The sequence below is a fragment of the Ochotona princeps genome, chromosome X (genome assembly GCF_030435755.1).
Source record: "Ochotona princeps isolate mOchPri1 chromosome X, mOchPri1.hap1, whole genome shotgun sequence".
NCBI classification, from domain to species: Eukaryota; Metazoa; Chordata; class Mammalia; order Lagomorpha; family Ochotonidae; genus Ochotona; species Ochotona princeps.
This window is the reverse complement of record NC_080865.1, coordinates 20,355,069-20,379,963: the sequence shown is the minus strand read 5'-3', so window position 1 is coordinate 20,379,963 and position 24,895 is coordinate 20,355,069. Positions and strand designations below refer to the sequence as shown.

At 37.6% G+C, this 24,895-nt stretch overlaps 1 protein-coding gene across 5 annotated transcripts in view; it reads right to left on the bottom strand.

The window, feature by feature from the left end:
• The window catches only part of DMD (dystrophin), a 1,951,117-nt gene that overhangs the window by 1,553,376 nt on the left and 372,846 nt on the right, over positions 1 to 24,895 (bottom strand). For all 5 annotated transcript variants that reach the window (XM_058659083.1, XM_058659078.1, XM_058659079.1 and 2 more), the window contains exons 5-7: positions 15,888 to 15,980; positions 6,140 to 6,312; positions 760 to 878 (exon numbers count right to left, since the gene is read on the bottom strand). In XM_058659083.1, coding sequence (XP_058515066.1) covers positions 760 to 878; positions 6,140 to 6,312; positions 15,888 to 15,980 — 385 coding nt within the window. The remainder of the gene's footprint in view (positions 1 to 759; positions 879 to 6,139; positions 6,313 to 15,887; positions 15,981 to 24,895) is intronic.

Below are 24,895 nucleotides of genomic sequence, written 5' to 3'. Positions count from 1 at the left end.
AGTAAGTTTTGTCACCTTTTATAGAGCATATGAATGTAATATGCAAAATTAGCTAATTAATTATGCCTGAACGGTTCATCAATCTCTCTTTTGTTAAGATTTATTTATTTTTATTGGAAAGTCAGATTTACAGAGAGGAGGAGAGACAGGGAGAAATATCTTCCATCCACCAGTTTACTCCCCAAGTTTCTATAACGGCTAGAAATGAGCTGATCCGAAGACAGGAGCCAGGAAGTTCTTCCGGGTCTCCCACTCGGTTGCAGGGTCCTAAGGCTTTGGGCCATCCTCTCAGGATATCTCAGGCTACATTTCCCAGCAAGGAGCTTGAATGATAATAGAGCAGCCAGGATATGAACCGGCACCCATATGGGATCCCAGTGCATGCAAGGAGAGGACTTTAGCAACCAGGCTACTGTGCCAGGCCCTGTATCATTTTTTCCAAGTAATCAAATCTTTGTGAATAAGCAAAAGGTTAACATTTTCTAATTATTAATATTATAAATATTCCATATGTAGTATGTTTCTTCTACAAAGCATCTGTATTTTAGCCTTTTTTACACTTCTGAGAACTAAAATCAAATAGGACAATTCATAATACAAATACAAGAAAAAACATTTAAAATGCATTTAGAATATGAGAAAACATAAGATACACAGTTTTCTATTTTCTGTTTAGTTTGCAGAAATATCAAGTCTAGACAAAAAAGAAAGAAAATATAAAATTATATTTAAAATGGTGACATATAGAAATGCACCAACCTTCCGGATCCAGTAGTTTCTCTATGCCAAGTTGACTTTTGGCGATGTTGAATGCATGTTCCAGTCGTTGTGTGGGTGACTGCTGACAAACCACACTATTCCAATCAAACAGGTCTGGTCTGAAATACATACACACACACACACAGAGAGAGAGAGAGAGAGAGAGAGAGAGAGAAAGAGAACACAAATGTAAATCAATCTGAAATGTATCAAGATACTCTCTTTAATTCTGTACTTTGAATGGCAACCCAATCCTGTGGTCCTTAAAAATATAATGTTATCATTAGTTATGGCTCAATAGCAATTCTTACTTAAATTAGTCACAATTTTACTTGAAAATTCTTCAGTTGAATACCTAAAATACAAGGGCACTTCAACATTTTGTAGAAAATCAAATTAAAAGACTAATTTGTTCTGGCATTTAAAGTTAACATGTTTGCAGGTTTTTTTCAGAATATGCCTTTTGCATGAATTTTTGAGAGTGCCGGGTACCTGTAGATATAATTTTAATTTGTCAGTGGCACCTTAGTAAAGATGGGGAAAAATAAAGAAGAAAATAATTTATTCTGCTTTATGCAACAACTAAAATGCATTAAACTCATCCAATTTTGTCTTTTTGAAAATGAGCCACTTCTGAGTAATTGCAAATTCTATAACCCTCCTCCAATCTTCCCCTGAACTTCAGACTTTAGACTGTCCTGCCCATTCATTATCTTCATTCAACAATCACAAGCTCAAGTGCTCAAAACTGAGCTTCCAATCTCAGGTGCATCCCACTCTTCATAGCCCACCTCCTTCACTTTCAGTTCTTGAATATTCAATAATCAACAATTATAAATTTGCGGTTCCTCTAATTAAGATCCTTGGAATCATCCTTGAAGACTCTTGCACCCTCACACTACAATTGGTTGAACATATATTCAGAATTTAACCAGTTCTCACTGCTATCATTCTAGTTCTAAGTATCACTTTATCTTGCAAGGATTATTGCAATAGTCTTCTAACTGCTCCCCTAAGCCCACCCTTGGCCTTGTTAATCTATGCTCAGTAGAGTTTCCAGAGCAATCTGTTAAAGTACATTTCATGATGTTCCTTTTCTTAAATCCTTACGATCTGGGAAGTGAAAATTAGACATTTAACAATGATCCATTACATCAACATGGTCTGACTCCCTAGTAGTTCCCTGATTTTATTTCTTGCCTTCCTTCTCATATTTTCCAGGGAGGCTAGATAGTTTCTCTATTTGCACTTAGTTGTTCCCTCTGCCTGAAATTCTATTTTCCCAAACATTCACACAACTCACTCTTCTGCTTCCCATGAGTCACATTATTAGCAAGTCCTTCCCTGTCCTCTATCTAAAATTTCATGACCCACTCAAACTTACAATTACTCATGTTCTTTCCCCTGAGCTCTTTTATGTTATTCTCATTAGATTTTACTATTTAACATATTATATAATCTAATGAATCTCATTTTTAAAAATCTGTCTCATCAATGAAAATGTTGACTTAAAAATATTTTTATCCACTGTATTTCATTACTAAAACTCCAGTTTGACACAGCAGAGAGTCTCAATAAATAGTTGTCAAAAATGTTTTAGTTGATACAGAGGTAACAAAAGGGTAAGAGGTCGCTGTTATGATGCAATGATTTTGTATCTAACGAGGAGAAATAAAAGCACATACCATAATAATTTCATCAAAATGTATTATTATTTATTAAAACCTACATATGACAATAAAGATGATAATATATAAGGCTTTCTAGAACCTGAGGAGGTCAACATAAGTTGTTTGAGTTTTAATTAAAGAACTCTTAAATTATGGCATGGTTCCGAAAAATGTGGGGGAGTATCTAGTGTCACAGTACAGCAAATTAGATGAGAGTGCTGGTTCGAGTCCTGGCTGCTTCGCTTCCAATCCAACTCCATGTGAATATACACTGGAAGGATGTGGAAAAAGTGCCATGTTTTGACACCCTGCATTCATGTGGGAGATCTAGAAGAAGCTCCATGCTCCTGGCTTTGGCTTGCTCCAGCGTTGGCATTTGAAGCCATTTGGAGAGTGAACCATCTCCCGCCCCCATCATTCTGTGTTTCAGATAAATAAAGGATGTCATTGTAATAAAGAGAGAAGTCATGTAACAGAAGGGATGAAGGTACAGGGTTGGTTTGTTGTCTTTTTCAAAGACTATAATTCAAAATAATGGCACAAACTTCTTTCTCAATTCCTTTTTTCCATTGCTTTTATCCTGATTAATACATCAGAAATTTGTTCACTTAGTGGGAAAACAAAATTTCCATATTTATTCCAAATTTTCCTAAACAGCTAAGAGTCTTTTGGAGCCTAAAATATTTATAAGCTGCTAAATACTTGCAGTGGTGGGATGAATATACCAAATATAAACTCAATTCTAGACTGGTTGTGCAGCTTTTACTTCCCTATGAAAACTCTGCCCCATTACTATTCATCTTTAAGCAATGCAGGTAGAAAAGGACAAGGGTATATGGAAAACTAGAAAAAAATGAGAATCATTTCTGCATTCTAACCCTTTTCCTCTCCACTATTTCTCCTTCCCCATGTAATACTGCAATTAGAAACACGTGTGGGGATGGACATCTGGCCTAGTGGTTAAGACAGCACTGAGAGTGCCCGTATCTTATAAGATGGTGTCTGAGTTTAAATCTACTCTGCTTCCTATTCCACAGCTCTGCTAATGTTCACTGGCTCAAGTATTTGGGTACTGGCTCAAGTATTTGGGTTCTGACTCCTGTGAGAAGCCTGAATTGAGTTTCCCAGCACCTTGATTTGGACTGGCCAAGCTCCAGCTCTTTTGGTCATTTGGAGATTGAGCTAACACATGAGATCTGTCTCTCTCTCTCTCTTTCTCTCTCTAAGCCTTTCAGATAAAATAAATATCTAAATACATTGTTAAATAAATAAATTACAGGCTTAATGATTAGAGTGAAAGTAACAAAATGAGTAAGTGGATGGATGTGAGTATTAATACCCATGAGCTTCACATTGAGAAACAAATGCACATGCCATAAAAATCAATTTATTAAGAAATGAAAGTGAAAAATGCATGATATTATAAGCATGAGAAGCAGCAGAAGCAGGTCCTTCTAAAGATTGCATTGTGGTGGTGTAGGGCTGGAGTCCTGACACACTCTTTGTTTCCCGTTCTCTTGGCTTTAGTGTCTGCTTTTTGACACACACAAAAATCAAATACTGTAGTAATAAGAAATTAAGAACACAGTTAAATTGTAAGTGTGCAGCTTCTGCAAATTTATTAGCATATTTTCATCATATTTCTAATCAGTTACCCCGGGGTTTTCCACAGAAATTGAATCTGACTTCCGTTTGGATTCTTTTTTGTGTTATAACACAAAATTTGGATTCCCAAGGCCCTTTGTGAATTTGCATGCTCTGTGTTCAGGGTATGCCTTTGTTCTATACAGCGTAGTTACTCCATTATTGAAATCAGGACACCTCATGACATTCCTAAGTGACAATCACCTTGGAACAGAATCCAACTTTTTTTTTCAGATACATAACATAAACCAAAGACAAAAGTGGGGGGAGGATGATTTATGAAAGGGTGTTAAATAACTTTGAGGACTCTCTTGAAAGTAATCATTTAATGTGAAAATAAGTGGTTACTGATGATTCATCCAATATTCTGTGAGAGTACATACATACACATATTTTGAGCAAGAAAGAGTGGTTCAGGGACAGGGCTATCTGGCTATGCTTACTGCCTATGAATACATTTTAGAAATCATGCAACAGAATATTAAAATGTAACATGAGAACAGGCTCACAGGATTGAAGCCTCCCACTTGAAGAGAAAATGTTAAAGAGGCAAGAAGGACTATATGACGTGAGCCACAATAACTTGGTTCATCAGCAAGTGTGCACACGAACAGCAAGATCAATATTTTCAGGTTCTTAGTGGGACGCATGTGGCTGCATAAATGAGCAGTGACTTGCGATGCTGAATGAATCTCTTTATTCCTTCTCATCTGACTGTTTGGAAGCTGTGGAAAATTTGTCTTCTGTCATACTTGTGAAAATCAATCTGTTAACATTGCTTAATACGCTGATTGGGTGCAAGTCGGCCTCCTTTCTAAAATCGGCTTGCTGAGTCATTCACCTGGAAACCCAGTCTAGATGGGGTTAATTAAACCCAGCTGGAGCGAGACACCTGACAAAGAGGCCTGTTTAGAGCATATTTGCTTTTGGATTGAGCCTTATGACAAAGACAATTTATATTCTGAGCTTTTCATAAAGCTAGATTGGCAGAGAAAAATGATAGATTCATCCAAAAAAAAAAACCCAAAAAACAAAAACAAAACACATCAAAGTGGGAAAAGATAAGCTGCAGCAAAAGTCAGGGAGGATGCAGTCCAGGGACATTTCAAACACAGTTCATCAGGTAATGCATTTGACTTTGGATTAAGTAAGAGAGACAGTAATGTAGAGACCAAAGTAGGAACTCCTTAAACTAAATATATTCTCTCAACTTATCTCTCCTGTATCATACCACAGAATAATATTATATATAATATACCAAGTGTGCTATACATCACATATCTTGTATAATATGCATTGCATATATAAATGTATTCATAGATATTTTCAAATTTTGTGCTTCTTGGGTTCTTCAATTCATTCACTAAACTTCCTTATACAAGAGAAGCAAATGTTTTAGGCTGTATAACACTGTATAGAATACAGTTAAAGATGTTCAGTTCACTGTGTTATTCTCAGTTCTTTTTGTGAAGAGCCACAGAACAGTCTCTTATTTACAACACTTGCTTTTGTGTTCCTGAGCAGTTGTTTCTCTCGGTACTCTGAGAACAGGTCATGGAAATTATGGTGTTCTGTTCTTAGCCTTAGTTACTAAGATGCTCATAACCACTTTTAACCCTGAACTAGAAGAAAATACACCTTATGATGTTTACCATCAAAGCATGCATCTGCTAAATGGTTTTCTTTTTAAACATTCATCTGTTGATGATAATTTGATCACAACCACCTACATGAGATTTAGAACAATTTTTACCACTGTTGGCTAGCCCTATGCACTGATTTTTTTCTGCAAAAAGACCAATCCCATACAACCTGGATTTTCTAGAAGTCCCAGTTTCAAGTAAGTCGATCCTCTACCCTCACCATAACAAATTCTACACTTCATTGATTTCAGTATTTAAACAGAAAAATGGCATTTCACACAAAATTTGTTAAACAATGGTCAACCAACACACATAAAATTTTGCATAGTAAAAATGATCTAGAATCACACTAGGGTAAATGTATCAACAATGTTTACACCAACACTTATGAAAAGCATTTAGCATTCTCTATACCATGCTTACCTATGACTGTGGATGAGGGCATTCAGAGCCAGTCCATCACACCAGCTGGTGGTAAAGTTGATGACATTAACCTGTGGATAATTACGAGTTGATTGTCGGACCCAGCTCAGGAGAATTTTTTCACTATTGGTTTGCTGCAATCCAGCCATGATATTTTTCATTACATTTTTGACCTACATGTGGGAAAAAAGGTTGTTAGAAAATAAAAATCACACAAACATCAATATAACGCCCTCATCACTTAGAGACAAATAATGGAGAGTTTGATGGGGGGAAGAGATAATCACTGATAAATTTTAAAAAAACTCTACCAAGTCTGGATTCATATCAATTGTTTTTGGAATCTGTTCCCTTTGGTTAATAAAATTTAAAAATTTAATAAAATTTTTAATAAAATTAAAAAATTTACATATAGATCTATATATAAATCTATATATAAATCTATATGTAAATTTTTACTATTCCTGAAACCTGACAAACTAAACTACAATTTTTACTGGTCTTACACTTGTTTATCTTTTAACTTTTAATATATAGACTAAAGAAATGAGTGTGTAAATACTAGAATAACCAAGAACTTAAATATATCAGTGATTTTAAATAATAGTACATAGATAAGAGAATATTTTAATGCCTAGATTCAAAGCCTGCCTTTGTATTAACTAACCATGCTAACTTACTTAAGTTATTTAAGCTGTTTATGTCTTTATCCTTTCCATCCTTTTAAAACATACTAGACTCTAACAATCAGTCTAATATATGCTAAAGTAAAACTGCTAAGTTAATTCTATAATTTAAAGTAATACTCATATTCATTTGAGCACGTTTTAAATATAATGAACATTGTCTGAAAGACAGACATGTTTCCCAATGAAACAGAAAAGCATTTTAGAAATTCAGCAACTATCCCTAAGAGCTGTAGACATGTGGCCCTTGGTTTTATTGTCCTTAATTTATTTGGAATGCTCCTCTCCTAGGTTTTGTACATGTGCAAATGTTATTCAGCAGGTTATTATATTTCAAAGTTGCAATCCTCCATTCTGATGCAGAAAGCCATTCTAAGCATTTTTCCTAAATATCAAGAACACAGTGACACCTCATTATAGAAATACTGCCTACATTTTTATTAAAGGAATATATACAAGGTGATTTGTTCAATATAAGCTAGGCCACTAATGAGATACTTGAAAGAAGTACAGAAGTAAATGTCATTAGCCTTTACCACCAAGGACTTTGGGGAAATACAGCCTATGCTATGCACTGCCAACATCTTGACCAGATGATGAATATTTATTGTGCATTCAAAACATGTCATTTTATTTTCCTTTTCCATCCATGTGGAAGTTACTCACTGCCTCTGGGGTAAATACATATTTAACAAATCCAATCTAAGTCATTCTGTCACGAACGAGTCAAAGTAAAATTTAGAGTATGCAATTAAATCTTGTCTTAAAAGGTTTAGGAAAAGTTTTAGTAAACATGATCATATCCTGAAGAAATGTGATATTGGCATATTTTGCCATGATCCGCTGACAGCTCAATCCATTATTTAGGAGTGCATTATTGACTTTTATTTATTTCTGACTGGCCAACTTACATCACTCAGTGATTAAACAGGTCAAATAATTATTTAGTATATCTAATTGTCAAACTATTATGAGATAGCAAGCACCTCAGCCCTGTCAGACTGACTAAAATAAAAGACATAGTGCTACCAATGCTGGCAAGAATGTGGAAAAAAGGAACACTTCAACATTGTTAAATGACCGCAGTCACAGTAGAAAACAGTTTGGAGATTTCTTTAAAAAACAGAAACAGATTTGCCATATGATCCAGCAATTCCATTACTGGAAGACATAATTATGAAAAAAAAAAAGATACCTGTGCCTCTATGTATTTTAGCTGCACTATTCACAACAGCCAAAATACGGAATCCACCAACGGATCCATCATCCAGTGAATGGATAAAATACATTATAAACATTCACACACATCTCCATAATGTAAAATTATTGAACCATAAAAAAGAAGGAATTTTACCATTTGTATCAAAATGACTGAATGGATGCAATTGAATGACATCGTGTTGAGTAAAATAAGCAGATTGGCAGCAATTCAGACCTGTGGAACTATCACAACTGCTTGAGCAGGACCCTCGGAGCATGCCTCACATTGGGGACTTGAGATGGGTGGGAGGCTGGATGGGGCTTCTCCCTTTGTTTCTCCCCTGACTCCAGATACAGGGGGGAAAAAAGTGATGATATTAGTGTGGAAATAATGGTATTACCCACTTTCCTGTAGCCCTTGACCCTTTTACCCTAATCAACTAAGTAAGATTATTAATAAATAAATAAATAAATAAATTTTTAAAAATATCTATGCAACTAAAAATAAGCATAGAAACACAAATATCCCATGTTCTTCCTTATATGTGAGAGCCAAAATTTAAAAAGGAAAACAATTTTAAAAAGCAAAGACAAAGCTAAAAAATAAAGAAATGCCAAGCTGTCATCGGTAGTACTGCAAATATGTAGCTCTGTCAAACTTTGTTTACATCTTTGTCTAACTACTGGCTAAGAATGCTACACAGTTATAGTTTTGATGGTTTGTGATTATTTCAAAATTTACTCTATATGGGTGCAAGTCATCTTTGCGTTTGATTATTGTCTACAGGCTTTGTCTATGTTACTGCAGAACTAGGATAATTTTATATGCTGATTTCTTCCTTTAGTGGAGCAATAGGCCCTTGACTGTAGTGATAATTGAAGTATGTTATCGCAAAAACTAAACAGGAAAAAAGGAAGAGGGCAAGCCTCAGAATGGGGAAAGTGGAGGCTGGGAAGAAGGATGTAAATATCATTATATTCTTAGAAACTATTATACTTGGGGAAATGAGCCAATCCCCAAAAGACAAATACGTTTTCTCTGATAAGAAATGATACACTGAACACAAAATCTAATCTATATAAGCGAGGTTAACATTCTGAGATTTGATCACTATTTACAGCCTCTGACTACACCCCTGAGTAATAGCGGGATTTGCAGTCCTTTCTCTCTACTTGCTATGCTTGCACATCTTTGCCTATTGGAGTGTTAAGCTTTGATTGTTAAGCAGAAGGAAAATATGACATTGTAACAATTAGTAAAAGGGGGAGGATAGGTAAGGAGTAGGAGGGAAATGGGAGGATCCCCTATGTTTCTATATCTGTATTGTGAAATACATGAAATCTATTCGTTCTATATATAAATTAATAAAAAAGAACTGCATGTATGAGTTCTAAAAGATATATTTTTCCTTAACATACTTCAAAACTATAAATTATACAACCTCCATAGACAGCAATTGTAGGATGTGTAATTTGTACCCTGTGTTAAGTCAGGATGGGAATCAGCAGAAACTGGCTTGATGGTAGTGATGGATTTCCACTGATCCAGCATCCTTCCAATGATGAATGGGACTCATTTGTGAAATTCTGGACCAGGCTGCCCTCTATGCACATAATGCTAAACGACAACACAGTATTCAATCTAAAACTCCTTTAGCATCTTTATGTCATTAATGAAGTTTATCAGCCTCAGCCTCATTTGGCACTGCTTTTACCTGAGTACAAATGTTGCTGAGACAAAAATTAAGAGCAATAAGTGAAAATAATTTCTTTCTTACTTAAAACACAGTTATCAAGAAATTACATAGCTGTTTCTAAAGGTGGGCCTGTAAACCAAAATAATTATTTTGCCCTCACAGCTTACTGTCTCTGCGGGGCAAATAATCAATCTAAACGTGTGTGTGTGTGTGTGTGTGTGTGTGTGCGCGCACGCGCGCGTACACAGCTAGAGATCTGATTTTAAAAGAAAATAATTGAAATGTCTGTGAGCAGTGATTTTAAAAATGCCCAGGAATCTAAGCTGTGCAAAGATATCATTAAATTGTGGGGTATACCAGCAAGATTTTTCTTCAAGGAAGGGTTTATTGTAGCGGTTATTGGGTAATCTCCAGCCACCTGTTTGGCCTCTCAGTTGCTGAGTCATGTTACTCAAGATGCATCTTTTCGGAAGCATTTTATATCTAGCGTTTGACAAACAGTCATGATATAAACACTAACCCATTGTGATTCCCCTTAGGACAAGGTCCTGCTAGCTCCTGGTTCCCCATGGCTTTGAATAAAGCTATTGTTGAGACTGCAACACAGTTTTAGTTTTCACTTGGGCCATCTCTGTCTTTCTAGAAGTGCTGGTCTGAAGGCATCTCTTTTTAAGCACCTTACTTGTTAAACCCAACTTCATAGTCTACTCGCAAAACTCAGTCCAGATTAAGGGCTATAGATGATTGGGAGTAAAGAGATAGGAACAATTTATAGGGAAAAGAGAGGTTGCATGAAGCTCTGCAGAAAAGCTGAAGAATAACCATCTTGTAGAGAAATGACTGAGTAGGAAGAATCGGAAGCTGTTAGTGGTATCAAAATCATTATTTCCAGATAACTGTGTATTAGTTAAATAATGTATGACACAGGTTGGGAGGATCAGGAGAGTGGGGTAAGTGTGGCTGTTTCCTTGGAATTGTACATAAGGAATACATGAAATCTGCTCTCTTCAATAACATTTATAAGATAAAATTAAAGTTAAAAAACTCCCGGGTGAATTTGCCCTAGAATTGAGCACTGCAAAGGTGATATAGCCAGCAAAGGTAAGGATCTGACTTCTGTTACAACACGGCTAGAAAGATTTGTTTTCATCTCTAGCTATTTGTCAGAACAGTGTTCAACTCTGAAAAAAAATGATATCCACAGAAAAAGGAATAAAAAGATGCCAAACATACATTGTCTGCTTCACAGTTTTGTTCAAAATAGCTCATTCCTCAAAATCTGCATTATTTTTTCAGGCTAACAATTTTTACTTGAGGTGGGAACCGTAACAATCATGATCAGAAAATAATGTTGGTATTCCTGAGTTTTTTCAAGTTCAAAGAGAAGTCCTCCACAGTACTAATAGCACACAATATGGCACTGGAAGAAAGGATTCACACCTTTTCATCTATTAATGCCAGTCATAGTCTGTTACACGTGTCCTTTAATCTTTTCGGAGTCTCAACGTCTTGTACAATTTAACAGGAGGATGCATAGGTGATTTGGGGGAAGATATTTTTCCGGATTCTCTAGGTTTTGGAGTATTTAGCAGTTTCAGGAGGACAAGACAGCATGATAGAGCAGAAGGAGAGGGATACATACACATCGAATGGGAAGAGTCCTTCAAATCACAAGGATAAGGTAATTCAAAAACACAGACATCAGCCAGAGGCTGCAGTAAGAGCTTAGGCAAGAAAAGACCGAAAAACAGTCCTTGTATAATGAAGTCTAGAAGCTCCATCACATGGTAACAACGACAAAAAGATGAATTTAAAGAAAATACCAGGGTAATCAAGATGGAGGAGTAGGACAAGGACACATTTAAACAGATGGAGAATCATTAGCCAGGGTTAAGCAGAGAGGGCTCATTCCAGGAAAAAGGAGAGGATAGGCCAATGGCAGAGGGGCACCTGGAGACTGACAGACATGGGATAGCAGTGGACATAATGGTGTGGGATTGCAGTGACCAGATTCTCCACTGGTAGTCAGTGAGCCATGATCTGAGCTCAACCAGTGGCCGGAGCTCCACCAGCAGCCAGTGGGAAGCAGAGTTCACTGGGAGCTCAGGAGGTGAACCCAGGCAAAGAACTGCCCATCCTGCTGATTTGTTTGATTCAACCAGGAGTAGATACAGAGTTTGTTTGGTATGAGATAATCTACCTTTTATCTTGAATGTTTTATTTGACACTACACTGCTATGATTGCATGCAATTTGTCCTGCAAGAATTCAGCTATTGAACACTTACTAGATGCCAAATAAATGGGGTCATCCAATTTTAGATTTCAACCTCCAAAATTGTAAGCCAAATAAATCTCTTTTCATTATATAGTAGTTTGCCTCTGTGATTTCATTACAGTAATGAAAAACAAACTAATAAAATCACTGTGTGGAAATGGTATAAATTGTGCAACTCAGGCTCATGTGAGGGTCTCTTTTGCTATTCTGTTGTCAGCAGTTGTTCATTCTCTCTCTATTTCTGTCTCTCCCTCTACCCCCAGCTCCATATTGCTATGAGATAGAGTGGAGCATATTTGGATTATCTGGAATTTTTAAAATGAAGGTTAATTGGGAGGTTGCTGCAAGTATTGAGTAGGTACATCTCTGGCCGACATGTTACCTTTTTAAAGTTTCATTTATTTTTATGAAAAAGGCAAATTTAAATTTACAGAGAGAAGGAGATACAGAGAGAAAGATCATCCATCTACTTGTTCACTCCCCAAGTAGCCACAATGCCTGAATTAAAGCCAATCTGGAGCCAGGAGACAGGAACCTCTTCCAGGTCTCCCACATGGGTGCAGGGTCCTAAGACTTTGGGCCATCTGCAACTAGTTTTTCCCAGGCCATTAAGCAGGGAGGTAGATTTCAGGAAATGCAGTAGCCAGGACATGAACCAGTGTCGTTATGGCATTGCCGGTGCTTAGAGGTAGAAGGATTAACCAATTGAGCCATTGTGCTCCACCCTCACCCCATTCTCTCCCTCCTTTGTCCCCTCTCACACTCACATGTTATATGATTCTGAGCAAGACAAACCTACAATTAAAGTTAACAAACAACAGTACTAGAGTAGGTGGTTTGGCCCAGCAGTGAAGACACTAATTAGAACCCCAACATTCCATATTAGAGTGGCTGGGTTTCATATCTAGCTCCAGCTCCTGAGTCCATATTCCTGTTAATGCAGATGCCATGATGCAGAGGGATAGCTTCAGTAATGCGATTCCTACCGCCTTTGGAGCCCAGGATTGCATTTTTTGCTCCCAGTTTCAGTCCATTTCAATGGCAGACCTTGGTGGGCATATGGCAAATGAGCTGCCAAGGAGGGGTGCTCACTCACCTCACTTTATTGCTCTTGAGGTACCCCTCGCTCTCTCCAACAAATGGGCACAATAAGCATGTATGTATTTGTGTGTATTTAATTTTAAAAAGTCAACTTACTTACACAAAGTAGTGATTCCTGCTACAATAGGGATAGGCCTTGAATATAAAGAAGGCTGACACAAATGAACACATATTACATGATTCCATTAATATAAAATTCCTAAACAAGCAAATGTAGAGAAACAGAACAGATAAACAGTTGTCTTGGCCTGGAAAAGGAGTGCAGGGTAACTGTGAATTGGTAAGAAATGTCTTTTGGGTTTGTGAAATATATTAAATTTAGATAGCAATCATGGTTGTATAACCCTGTCAATCTCTTCAAATTTTGGCTTATTAGGGGAAAATCGTATTTTCCTCAAGATTGAGATGCTAATGAGAAACAGAAAAGTATATGGATATACATTGAATTTTACACATAGATGGGGGTAAATTTGTGGTATTAAAGTTAAATCTTTGGCTGGTGCAGTGGCTTAGCAAACTAATCCTCCCCCTGCAGTATTGGCATCCCATATGGGTGCTGATTTGAGTTCTGCTCCACTTCTGATCCTGCTCCCTGCTTACGGCCTGGAACAGCAGCAGAGGATGGGTAAGTCCTTGGGCACCTGCACCCAAGAAGGAGATCCAGTGGAGCCTCCTGGTTCCTGGTTTAAGATCAGTTCACAGCATCAGCTGGCAGAAGCTGGCACTGGGGACTAATTCTGTCGAGTCAAATCACAGGACCACCCAAAGAGTGCATAAACCGGGACAGAGAGACCTGGGAGGGAAAAAGTGGGTTCCCCCTTCTTGGGTCACTATTCCCGTGGGAAGGCATGAAAACTAGGACGGGGGCTGGGATGGCTAGATAGAGAGGTACTCAACAATATCTGTGAGGGCTGGAAGGTTGAGTTGGTTAGATAAAACTAAGCTTTAATACCCATTGACAAGTACCAGAGCCAAATGGGATGGGGGACAGATTGGTCTTCTGCTACACATACTGGCAAACCAGGGTAGGGGGCGGTCTGGTGGGGGTTATTGTGGGTCGCCCCAACTAGGCTGCAGCTCCCACTGGTTGATGTAAGGGCCGAACCAGACTGGACTGCAACACCCATTGGTTCCAGTGCAACTCGGGACTGAAAACAGAACCAACACAGCAATTGCAACCACCAGCTGATCAGGGTGATGGACTATGCCGGGCCCTGTGCTTGCTAGAACATACAAGAAACTAATCTGGGAATACCTCAAAGTACCTTTGGAGATCTCCCCACTTGAACTGCTGGACTCAGAATTCTAACCAAGAAAAGACAGAAGACAGAATAGGACAATCATTCATCTCAGCTACATGTTGGCAGCGAAATATGGGACAAATGGAGACTTTATGATGGACCATATCAATCAGTGGACCACCTCATCGAGCGAAACTGGCAGTGACTCATAACTGGAGAACTATTAACTCCACTCGAGCACATATCTCAGAGCATGCCCCACATCTGGGACTTGGGGTGGGCGGGAAACCAGGTGGGGCTTCTCCCTCAATATCCCCCTTTACCTCAGATACATGATGGAAACAATATGGACATAATAGCATTGCCCACCTCCCTATCCCCCTGAACCTTTTTTTTTCTTTTTCTTGTTTTTCCTTCAACTATAGTTAACTATGTAAAGATTGTCAACAACAATACAATAAAATGGATAAAAAAAAAAAAAGATCAGTTCAGCACTGGACATTGCACCCATTTGGGCAGTGAACCAGTGGATAGAAAATTGTCTTCTCTCTCTTTCCCTCTCTGTAAATCTGCCTTTCAAATAAATAAATAAATAGATAAATAAATAAAGTTATATCTCAAACGAGCTGTTTATAAAAAGTATAACCCATGTTTCAGAAAAATGCATAAATACCTGAAATACCCTCTAGCATCTTAAAATAAGAGTGAAAAATCTCTAAGGAATTGATACGGATAACATTGTATACTTAAAACACAGTGGAAAAGTGTACTGAGTGTCTTATGGGATGCTCTTTCGTTTAACTCTTTTAAGACATGTACACATTTTCATTTTTAGTTCTCTCTTTTGACACTGAAAACATATGTATTCCATATGACACTATACCCAGTGTCACTAAGCTGCTATGTTTAAATTTAAACTCACATTCTTCAGTCTATATTTATCTATCTACTCTCCTCACTAAAGCAATGGAATTTCAGTCTGTTTTGCAGTGTCTGAAAATAGACCACTCAGAATGCCCTATGGTCAGGTAAGTCAGACATAAAAATATAATTTTCAAATCATATTTTGAAGTGAGTTTGTGTAAATAACACATATGCTGACGCTTAAATCCCTCTACTGTTTCATTGGCATTAGTTCATATTAAGGCTATACAAGACTGGCATTCTCATTTATTGGATAATAATTAAGGAAAAAATGTTTTTTTCTTACACAGATTCACTTATTGACATATTATAGGACACACGTTTGTGGAAATGTTTTCATTAACCTATTCCTGGGGCATTTTCTGCTTTGCGTCATCCCCACCGCATGAAATAAAATTTAGAAAAATAGATTTGTTAAAATGTGGCAAACCCTGTTTTATGATGTCATAATGTATAACATCTGAGATGACGTCAGCTGTTCCATTTAAAAGCCTGCAGTGTAGAGACGGGTTTGGTATTGGTGAGAATCATCCAAACATGTTTACTTACTAAGTCTACAGTAAAAACCAAAGGAAAGATTAGCTACATTTCATTCCAAAAGGAATGGTTATCACAAGTCTTACCTGCCAGTGGAGGATTATATTCCAAATCAAACCAAGAGTCAGTTTATGATTCCCATCTACTATGTCACTGCTTCCAATATTCACTAAATCAACCTGTTAAGGAAAAAGAGAAAACATTTGGAGGAAGGATACCAAATGGTGAAAGCAAATGCACTTAGCTATTTTTAAACAGTATTATAGCTTTGAGAAATAATCTAAAAGTAAAATATATAGGTAAACTCACTTTCTATAACAAGTAAGTACCCCCAAGCTCAAGGAGGTAGGCAATAAATATACTTTCATCATATGAATGTATTAGTGCATACTGAAGAAGCCAATGATGTTATCTTCAAATAAAATGTAGGGAGTAATGATTCATAAGGATGTCTAAAATTAAGATATGCTTTCTAATAAAGAATTGAAACAGAAAAATTTACAACATAAAAATGTATTAATTCTATATACCTCAGAGGAATGCTCTTATCATGTTACTACATTCAATCAATTCTTCATTAGAAAAAATAATATCAGAACTCTAATAAACAAGAGTCGTTAGTGGCCAGTTATTTTTTTTATATCCAAGTCAGGGTTTGCAAATAAATCTCACAGCTTAATTTTTTCAAGGCAAATCTCTATTATAGCTCCTGTTTTTCATGCTCCTAACACTTTCAGGTGGAGTAAGGTCACAAATCACATCAGAAAAATAAGCACATAAAAGATGTTTAACATGATTAACCATTAGGGAAATACAGATTCCAACCACAATGAGACATAAGATATCACTATGCACTTATCATAATGGACAAAATTAAACAGCAACAACAAACAGGTTCCATCAAATGCTGGTGAGGATACAGACGCAGTGAGTTACCCCAACGTTGCCTGTAGAAATGTAAATTGGTGCAGTCACTCTGGAAATTATTTTCTCATAAAACTGATCATACACAGACTATATTAACCAACAACTGGGCTCTTAGACATTTATCACAAACAAATGGAAATTTGCTTACAGAAAAATTTGTCTGTGAGGATACATACCAGTTTTACTCTTTTATCACTCTTTTCCATGATATGGCTTTGTAGGTAGAGGGTTCCCTTGTCCACCTCCCCTTCCTGCCTTCCCATTCTCCCCTCACAACCATGCACGCATGCATATACGTATGAGTGCAAGTAAAGCTGGCCATATCTGAATGCTGCCGGAAGATTGTTTCAATACTAGTATCCTGGTGGTAATACTATATTTTAGATTCACAATATGTTGTCAGATATCAGAAAAAAATGAGCAAACTCAAGAACAAGAAACATTGCCTACATTTTGTCCTGGGGTTCCTTATATGAAATTATAAGATAGGAGCTCTTACGATGGAAAGCCATTACAAATGTAGCAATTGATTCACTGATGCATGCACTCTGCAAGGACAGCTAGCGCCAGGCACTATTGCACTTTGTTTTCATGGAACTGAATTCTGCTCAAAGTGATAACCAGATCATACATTGTTGAAGATTCAGCCACTGAAATGTAGATTATGCTCTTTTGAGGAAGTAGGGTTTATTCTGAGGAAACAACTGTTTGTCATTGAGTTCTGACTTGCCCAAGGGCTAAAACCTGGAGCAAGCAGTAGGAATTCAGATTCCCTATTGCCAAGAAAGTCACAAGTAGGGGCCCCAAATTGTAGCACAGTGGGTTACAGTACTGCCTGCAACCCTGGCATCCCATATGGGTGTGGGTTCCAATCCAGCTCCCTGCTAACATTCCTTGGAAAAACAGCAACAGATGGTTCAAGTACTTTGCCCCTTGCCCCTGCTGAAAAAACAAGTGGCATTTGTTGGAGGAAATGCATGTTTATTTATGCATGTAGATTTGAAAGGACTGCGGTTCCAAGAGCCAAACCCCTGGCCTTTTTACTACTTTTACACCTCCAATCTATATGTCATGGTGACAGGCAGTTTAATTAGGCACACCCTTACCTTAGGCATGCATATTTACAAAGTCTTTGGTATAATAACAGATGGAGACGGCGGTCCTGAGCTCAGCTCCTGCTTGTCCTCACCAAACGTCTGCCCATAGCCAATAGGGCAAGTTTTTGAGTTTTTGGTTCTGCAACATTCATTCTTCTTATCTGGAACATCTTTAGAATCCCCTAAAAATTCATCTTCTATGGGCCGGTATTGGGCAAGGAGAAGCTCCACAACCATTATGCTCTGGAAAGTAACCTCACCATTCACACCAGAGTTCAGCAGGACACAGACTGTTGTTACATGAGATAAAAGATTGTTCTCAACAAAACCCCTCATTTATAAGTCAAACATTGCCAGTGTAACTTTTTTTGTGATTGGCTCTGGTTTTTTTTTTTTTTTTTTTTTTTTTGGTGCAGGCTTGGCTAAACATAAAGGCAGCAGCAAAGGTAATATTGTCATTAGTCCCAACAGAATACAGTGACACTGAGACCTTAAGTCCAACATGTTGCCTGTTGTATTCCTCAAAGTTCCAGTGTGTATAGACTGACAAGTGTGTACAGTCATGGCAAGGTATTGGCATCTGATTTGGCAGGCTTCCCAGAGGGGATGGTCCTTGTGACTAGCCATCAGAGTTTCTGGAGCAGCTAAGTTTTCACAGCTGTCCAGGAATAGTGTTAGATGATCAGGTGGTTCCTACTGAAGGAAGATACCCTATTGTGTTTCATCACCCAGTCTGGCCTAAGAAGAGATCTGGCCTGAACAGGAGATCATTATAGCATAGGCTGCAGCTCCTACCTACCCTAGGCCACCCCCTCAACCACAGTGATCACTTTGGAAGCTGGGCAGAGTGAAGAGCTTTTTTAGCTTGGGGTCTATAGGGTCTGCGGCTTTGACCCAGGATCCTTTAATACTCAGGGCAGTTCTGTTTCCAGGGGCCTGGTTCTTGGCAGTGCTAACAGGGCTCTTAGGAAGCCAGCTTCTGTCATAACAGCTGTTCGCCCAATGCCTTGGCTTTCCATATCGAAAAACAGGTGCCATTTGAGGGTGGACTGGCCTTGTGTCTACTTGACAGCAGATCAGCACATAAGCCATTATTAATTGCCTCCTGCTGCCTAGCTCATGCCTTTTCCTCAGAGGCAGCCTTGAGGATTTCAGTCAAGGGCTTACAGAGTCTCATCCCTACTCTTCAATGGCTTGCTCTAGAAACAACAGTGACAGGCATGTCCAGACAGTGTTTTTCCTGTGAGATAAGGCTAGCTCCATGAGGCGAGCTCTGTCCTTCAAGAAGAGACAAAGGTGTGATGACCACCTTAACCAGCCTGTCTACACAGTTTGAAGTCAACATTGTAAATTTATCACTCCCTTAGTTTGATTAGAAGAAGGGGTTGCCTGTTTTATTGTTCTCATGGCAAAATAAATCTGGTTGTGGAACCACATCATATAAGTTTGTTTTTGTTTTTTGTGGGTTTTTTTTTTTTTTTTGGCTATACTATTTGATCTTTGATATGCAGCCAGGCAATATTACAGAACAAGGTTAGCTTTCCCCACATAAGGTCGGAAGATCAAACCACACAATCTGAGGGTCCTTTAGAATAGTGTTAGCTTGCTATTATGAAGTCTGCCATTTTGGAGAAAATAGAGAAGAAATGAAGGAACAAGTCAAGATGCACTGATTGCTGATTCTCTGTAACTTAATACCAAGTGAAAATTCAGCAACTAATTTTAACTGTCAAATGTTAATTTAGGAAAATCATTCCTAAAAGATCCAACGTTTTTTATAAATATTGAGGCAAGAATAGATGCATTGGAAACATTTTTCTTTCACATTTATCAACTTAAATTACACTTAAATTATATAAGCAATTAAAATACTGGATAAACATGGGTATTATCGGAAGTCATGATTTTTTCCTAAGAACTCTAGAAGTTCCACTGAACTTTATAGGGAGCCATGAACACTGAATTATATCTTTACCTACGTTATTTTTAGGTCAATATTACTCCTAAACATAGCATGCTTGACTAGGCAAGCATAACTGTTTTGACTGTCAAGTTTAAACACAAACATATCTATGACTTAAAACATTTTTTAGTTTTTCAGGTTTTTTTTTTTTACAACAAATTGAAAGAGCTTACCAGGGATTTAAGTCACATGAACAAAAATGATTTTTTTTCTGTGTGTGTTAAGTTAGCAGTCTTAATTTGTGATCACTCTATTATCTATAAGCCAATGAAAACAGAACTTTCCACAAACTTCCCCATGTAAACATGCAGCACATATACAGGCAAAACATAACACATGTCACAGGACAGACTAAGAGTAAGAGCTTAAAATCCTGAACTGCTGTCAAAATTATCATCAATGTGTTAGGATTATTTCCTGGTCTTAGTAACTTGAACCAACCCTATTTTTCTCATTGAATATGATTGTGTCTTTAGAAAATACAACATTGTGGATGACAAAAAGATTTTAAATAGCCATGCTAAGAATTATAAAACTCACTATCCAACAAGAAGAGGGACTTGTTTACCCTAGCTAGTATATTAGAAAGTATCCATAGGCTTTATAAAAACATTTGTCCCTATAGGCCTCTGGACCTTATCATTAATAATGATGATGATAACAACACAACACGGTTACTAGATTTTCATAACTTTTGGACATTTTTAGTAGCATTTTGTATGATCACAACTACAAATTTAGCATTACTTCACACTTTTGAAGTAATTTTAATATAATCCAAACAGCCTAATCAGTTGTTGTCTCTGCTATATGTGAGAAATATCTCCTGACATTTCCAGTGGGGAAAAAGTGGACACTAGAAATATCAAGGTCCAAGGGACTTGGAATTTTGAATATTTGAATACCTGTCAAAGATGTCAAGAAGGCTCAAAATATCGGGAGGGAACAGGATCCCCGGACATTATGACATAATATAGGTCAGATTTCATCATTGACATGAAGTAATCAGATACCTTTAAAATAAGGACATATCTCAACCCTGACGTTTATAAAATTCTGCTATCTTTGAACAACTATAACTTAGAAAGAACAACTATAACTTAGAAAGAACACTGGGTGATGAAACACAAAACCGCATGGTCTCTGATTTGTCACCAAAATGGGAAACAAAAACCTTGAATTCAAGGTTTATTACATGGAACCATCCCAAAATTTGTAACAATTTAAGAGTTAGGACCAAAGCACGCTGGAGTTGATGAGGAAATTGACAAGAAATAACCCATTAAGAAAGGAATTGCTGATAAACATGTATTTTAAAATCTTGTTGCTGTAACAGATTAAACTTTAACTCTTATTTAAGGTTTAATTTTTAAAAGCACTATAAATAACATTTGAACAGGTATAGTTAATTTTATCACTTGGTTTTTTAATCCTTTCTTGACTTGTTTACATCTTTTGTGACTTATTTAAATCTTTGGGTAGTTTTATAATTTGAAATAAATTTTAAATAAAAGGACAGCTCAGAGCTTAACTTTAACCTTACACTCTGAAGACTCTCCTGCCTTACTGCTAATTTACTCTGTTAAACCCTGTCTCTTTTTGGCCACTTCCCTTGTACCTTGAATTCCCACAGTCTATGTCCCTGGACAGTCCAGGAACCTCTTACTCATCTGATTGTTCGGTGTGCGTCGCAATCTTTGTCAGCAGTTACTTGGGCCTCAGGTCTGGCCTGACACCTTCATTATTCTCATTCTGGAGCTAGATTTACCCCCTGGAGTTTCCACTAGCCTGGCACTTGCCTGGAAGCCTCTTTTCTTCAGGCCCCTCTAGGAAGGGACTCTTGAGGGCTTGGGCACATCAACCTGTGCCTCACTGGCCACCTGGGTTCCAATAAGTCTGACTTCTGCAAGCTTCACTTAACCTCTTCCCCTGGCCCCTTTCTGCACCTGTTTGCTGCCATCCAATTGGCCCTCCTGGTGCTCTGTTATTTTGGGGGAATGGCACATTTTCACACTCCAATCTCCTGGGAAGCCCTTCTTTGAAATGTTTGAGCATCACTTCTAACATCGTGGTTCACTTCAGTAGAGGTACCACCCATTCTGTGCCCCCTGCCCCGGTAAATCTCTTTTGTATTTCTCCATTTGGTGTTTGGACCCACACAAGACAAACAGAAGAGAGGTGTCTGCACTTGCAGACCAGTCAGCTGCCTTAACTACTGTCCGGTCTGCAGCCTCGCAGGAGTTCAGGTGGCTCTGAATAGCAGCTGCCTCACTGTCATAGGAGAACCACCATGGAAACTTGCAACTGTAACCTGTTAGCTAGCTAATGCAAGCAAGAGTGGCCACACACTGCCGCACCCTTCTCACAGTGGTTACAGCATTTCTTCCCTGTGAGGGCCAGCCCTTTGTCTAGATCCTACCTCTGAGTTCAACCTGTGGGCAGTTACCAGTTTCCCCGCCAGCCTGTTTGGTCTCCAGAGCTCTTACCCGGGCCCACGGTCCATGGCTGCTCCTGCCTAAATCTCCTTGAGTCCCAAAGGGTTGCAGTGGCTGCAACAGTGGCGACCCTATCAACTATAGTCTTAGACCAACTGAAGGCCTTCTCCTGAATTCTTGGGAGCAGTGCCTGGTTCATGGCAGGGTTCATGGCTGTTCCGTCCATCCCCTGGACTGAGGCCCCAAATGCCCAAACCAGTGGGTTTCCCTGGTCAAATGTTAACACATGTGGATCTGACGGCGTTATCTTCCCAAGGGCCAAGCCCTGACCCTCAGTTTTTGTTACATCTACACCTAGAACCTGAAAGTCAGGGGGAGTGAACAAGCAGTTAAAAACTCTGTCTCTCCTTGCCCCTCTCTGTAACTCTTTCAAATAAATAAAACCTTTTTAAGAAGATAGTCATAAGTTAATATGAATGAACCAGCAGATGTTAAGGTTTCACTCTCTGCAGCACTCTGTCCCTATTTCAAAAGATGAAATTAATTTCTAAAATAAGTGAATGAATTTAATTGTGGTTAAATTATTTTCCACAATTTCACTTTTGCGTATACATTGAAAAGGATTGAAGGCATAGATTGAAATACAAATCCATGTAGCCATTTCATAGCAGCTGTATTCACAAATTAATCTACATGTGCACTAACAAATGAATGGATTAGCAAAATATGTCATATGCATAGGAGTATCCGTTTGAGCCCAAACCACTCTACATCTGATACAGCTCCCTGCTGTTGTGCCTTCCAAGAGTAGAAAATGGCGCACGTTTTTGGGCGCCTGACACCCATGGGAGTCTTAGATGGAATTCCTGGGCTCCTGGTTTCAGCCTGGCCCAACCCTAACTGCTGCTGGACAATAAACCAGTGAATAAAATTTCTTTCCTTCTCTCTTTCTCTTTCAGGTATTCTTTCAAATAATAATGATAATAATAAATTATTTTTAAAAAGAATAAATTTTTTAAGGTAGTATACACATCTTTAAAGATTTATATATTTCAAAGTCATTGTGTCAAAGAGAATGCATCTTGCCAACTGATTTAGAAGTCTATCCAGGTCTCCACAAGGTCGCAGCGGCTGGGTGAACTTGGCTCAGCATCTCCTGCTTTTACACAATCACAAGGAGCTGGCAGAGAAGCACAGCAGCCAGTACTTAGTGTGTTATGCTATAAACCAACAACGCTATCTCAAGTGATGTTCTCAACCACTGTACAACAATGCTAGCAATTCTGATGTAAGTTATAAAGGGAACAAATCACAGAAACCTGTTAAGTGAGGCAAACAAGAAATACTATGAAAAGTTCTAGATTATCCACTTACATTAGGTATCTGCAATAGTCAAACTCATATACAAAAACATGGTTGAGGTTATCTAGGACTGGGGGAGAATGGCTGGGGAATATTGGTTTAATGGCTATGCATTCAGTTTAGAATGACGACCAAGTTATAGAAATCAATGATGATTGTGATTACTCAATAATTAGGAAGTTCTTGGTACCATCAGCCTGAAGATAAAAAACAGTTAAAATAGTATATCAACATATTAAAGGTCATATTTGACAAAGCCATAGTTAATGTCTAAGATCAAGAACAGGTCAAGTACGACCATCCACCACTTTGATTCAATGTACAACCAGAAGTTCTACTAAAAGCAAATAATAAAAGAGAAAACTAAAATGTATTTAAATTGCAAAGATAGAAATAATATCATCTGTTGGCAGATGACAAAATCTTATATGTTGGGTCTTTAGTACTTTCATGGAAATATGTTTTATGAAGAAACTGCAATAATTTCAGAATTTTTGCACAATATTTTTCAAATTTTAAATTCTACTTTCTATGAATTTTTTGAAGTGTCCTTGTACAGCAAAAACGCCAGTCAACAAAAAGTGTTAGCACTAGTAACTGAATTCAGTGAATATGCAAGGCACAAAACCAACATAAAAGATAATAACATTCCTATGCAAAATATTGAAATGTACAAAAAAGATGCTAAGCAAGTAGTTCCATTCCCAATAGTAAACAAAAATAAAAATAAAACAATCATTATTAAAGTTAACTCAGGAAGGTCAAGATTACTAAACAAAAAACTTTTAAGACATTCTGTCTTCATCAGAAAGAAACTGAACTAGATACAAGTAAAGGGAAAAACATCCTGAGTTAATGTATTTGAAAAATGAGTATCATTTAAATATCCATAGTACTTAAAGCAATCTACAGATTGAATGGAATCCTTATTAAAGTGTCAATGATATTTTTCATATGAATAGTAAAGAAACACTTAAAAATGTGGAACCAAGAAGATAACAGTCATGACAATCTTGGGCAAAATGAACAAAGTGGCATACATTACATTACTTTACTTGAAAGTATAATGCAAAGTCACATCAATCAAAATGATAGTATTGGCAGAAAAAGACATATAGGTCAACAGAACAGAAAAGATAGCCAATAAATAAATCTACACATTAATGATTAATGAATTTCTGTTAAAGGTGTCAAGAACATGTAATACAGAAAGGACAATCCCTTAAATAAACGTTAAAACTTCTGCAACTCCACATACTGAAGAATGCTTTATGGCATTGGTCTAGGCAATGATAGTGATGATTACTATT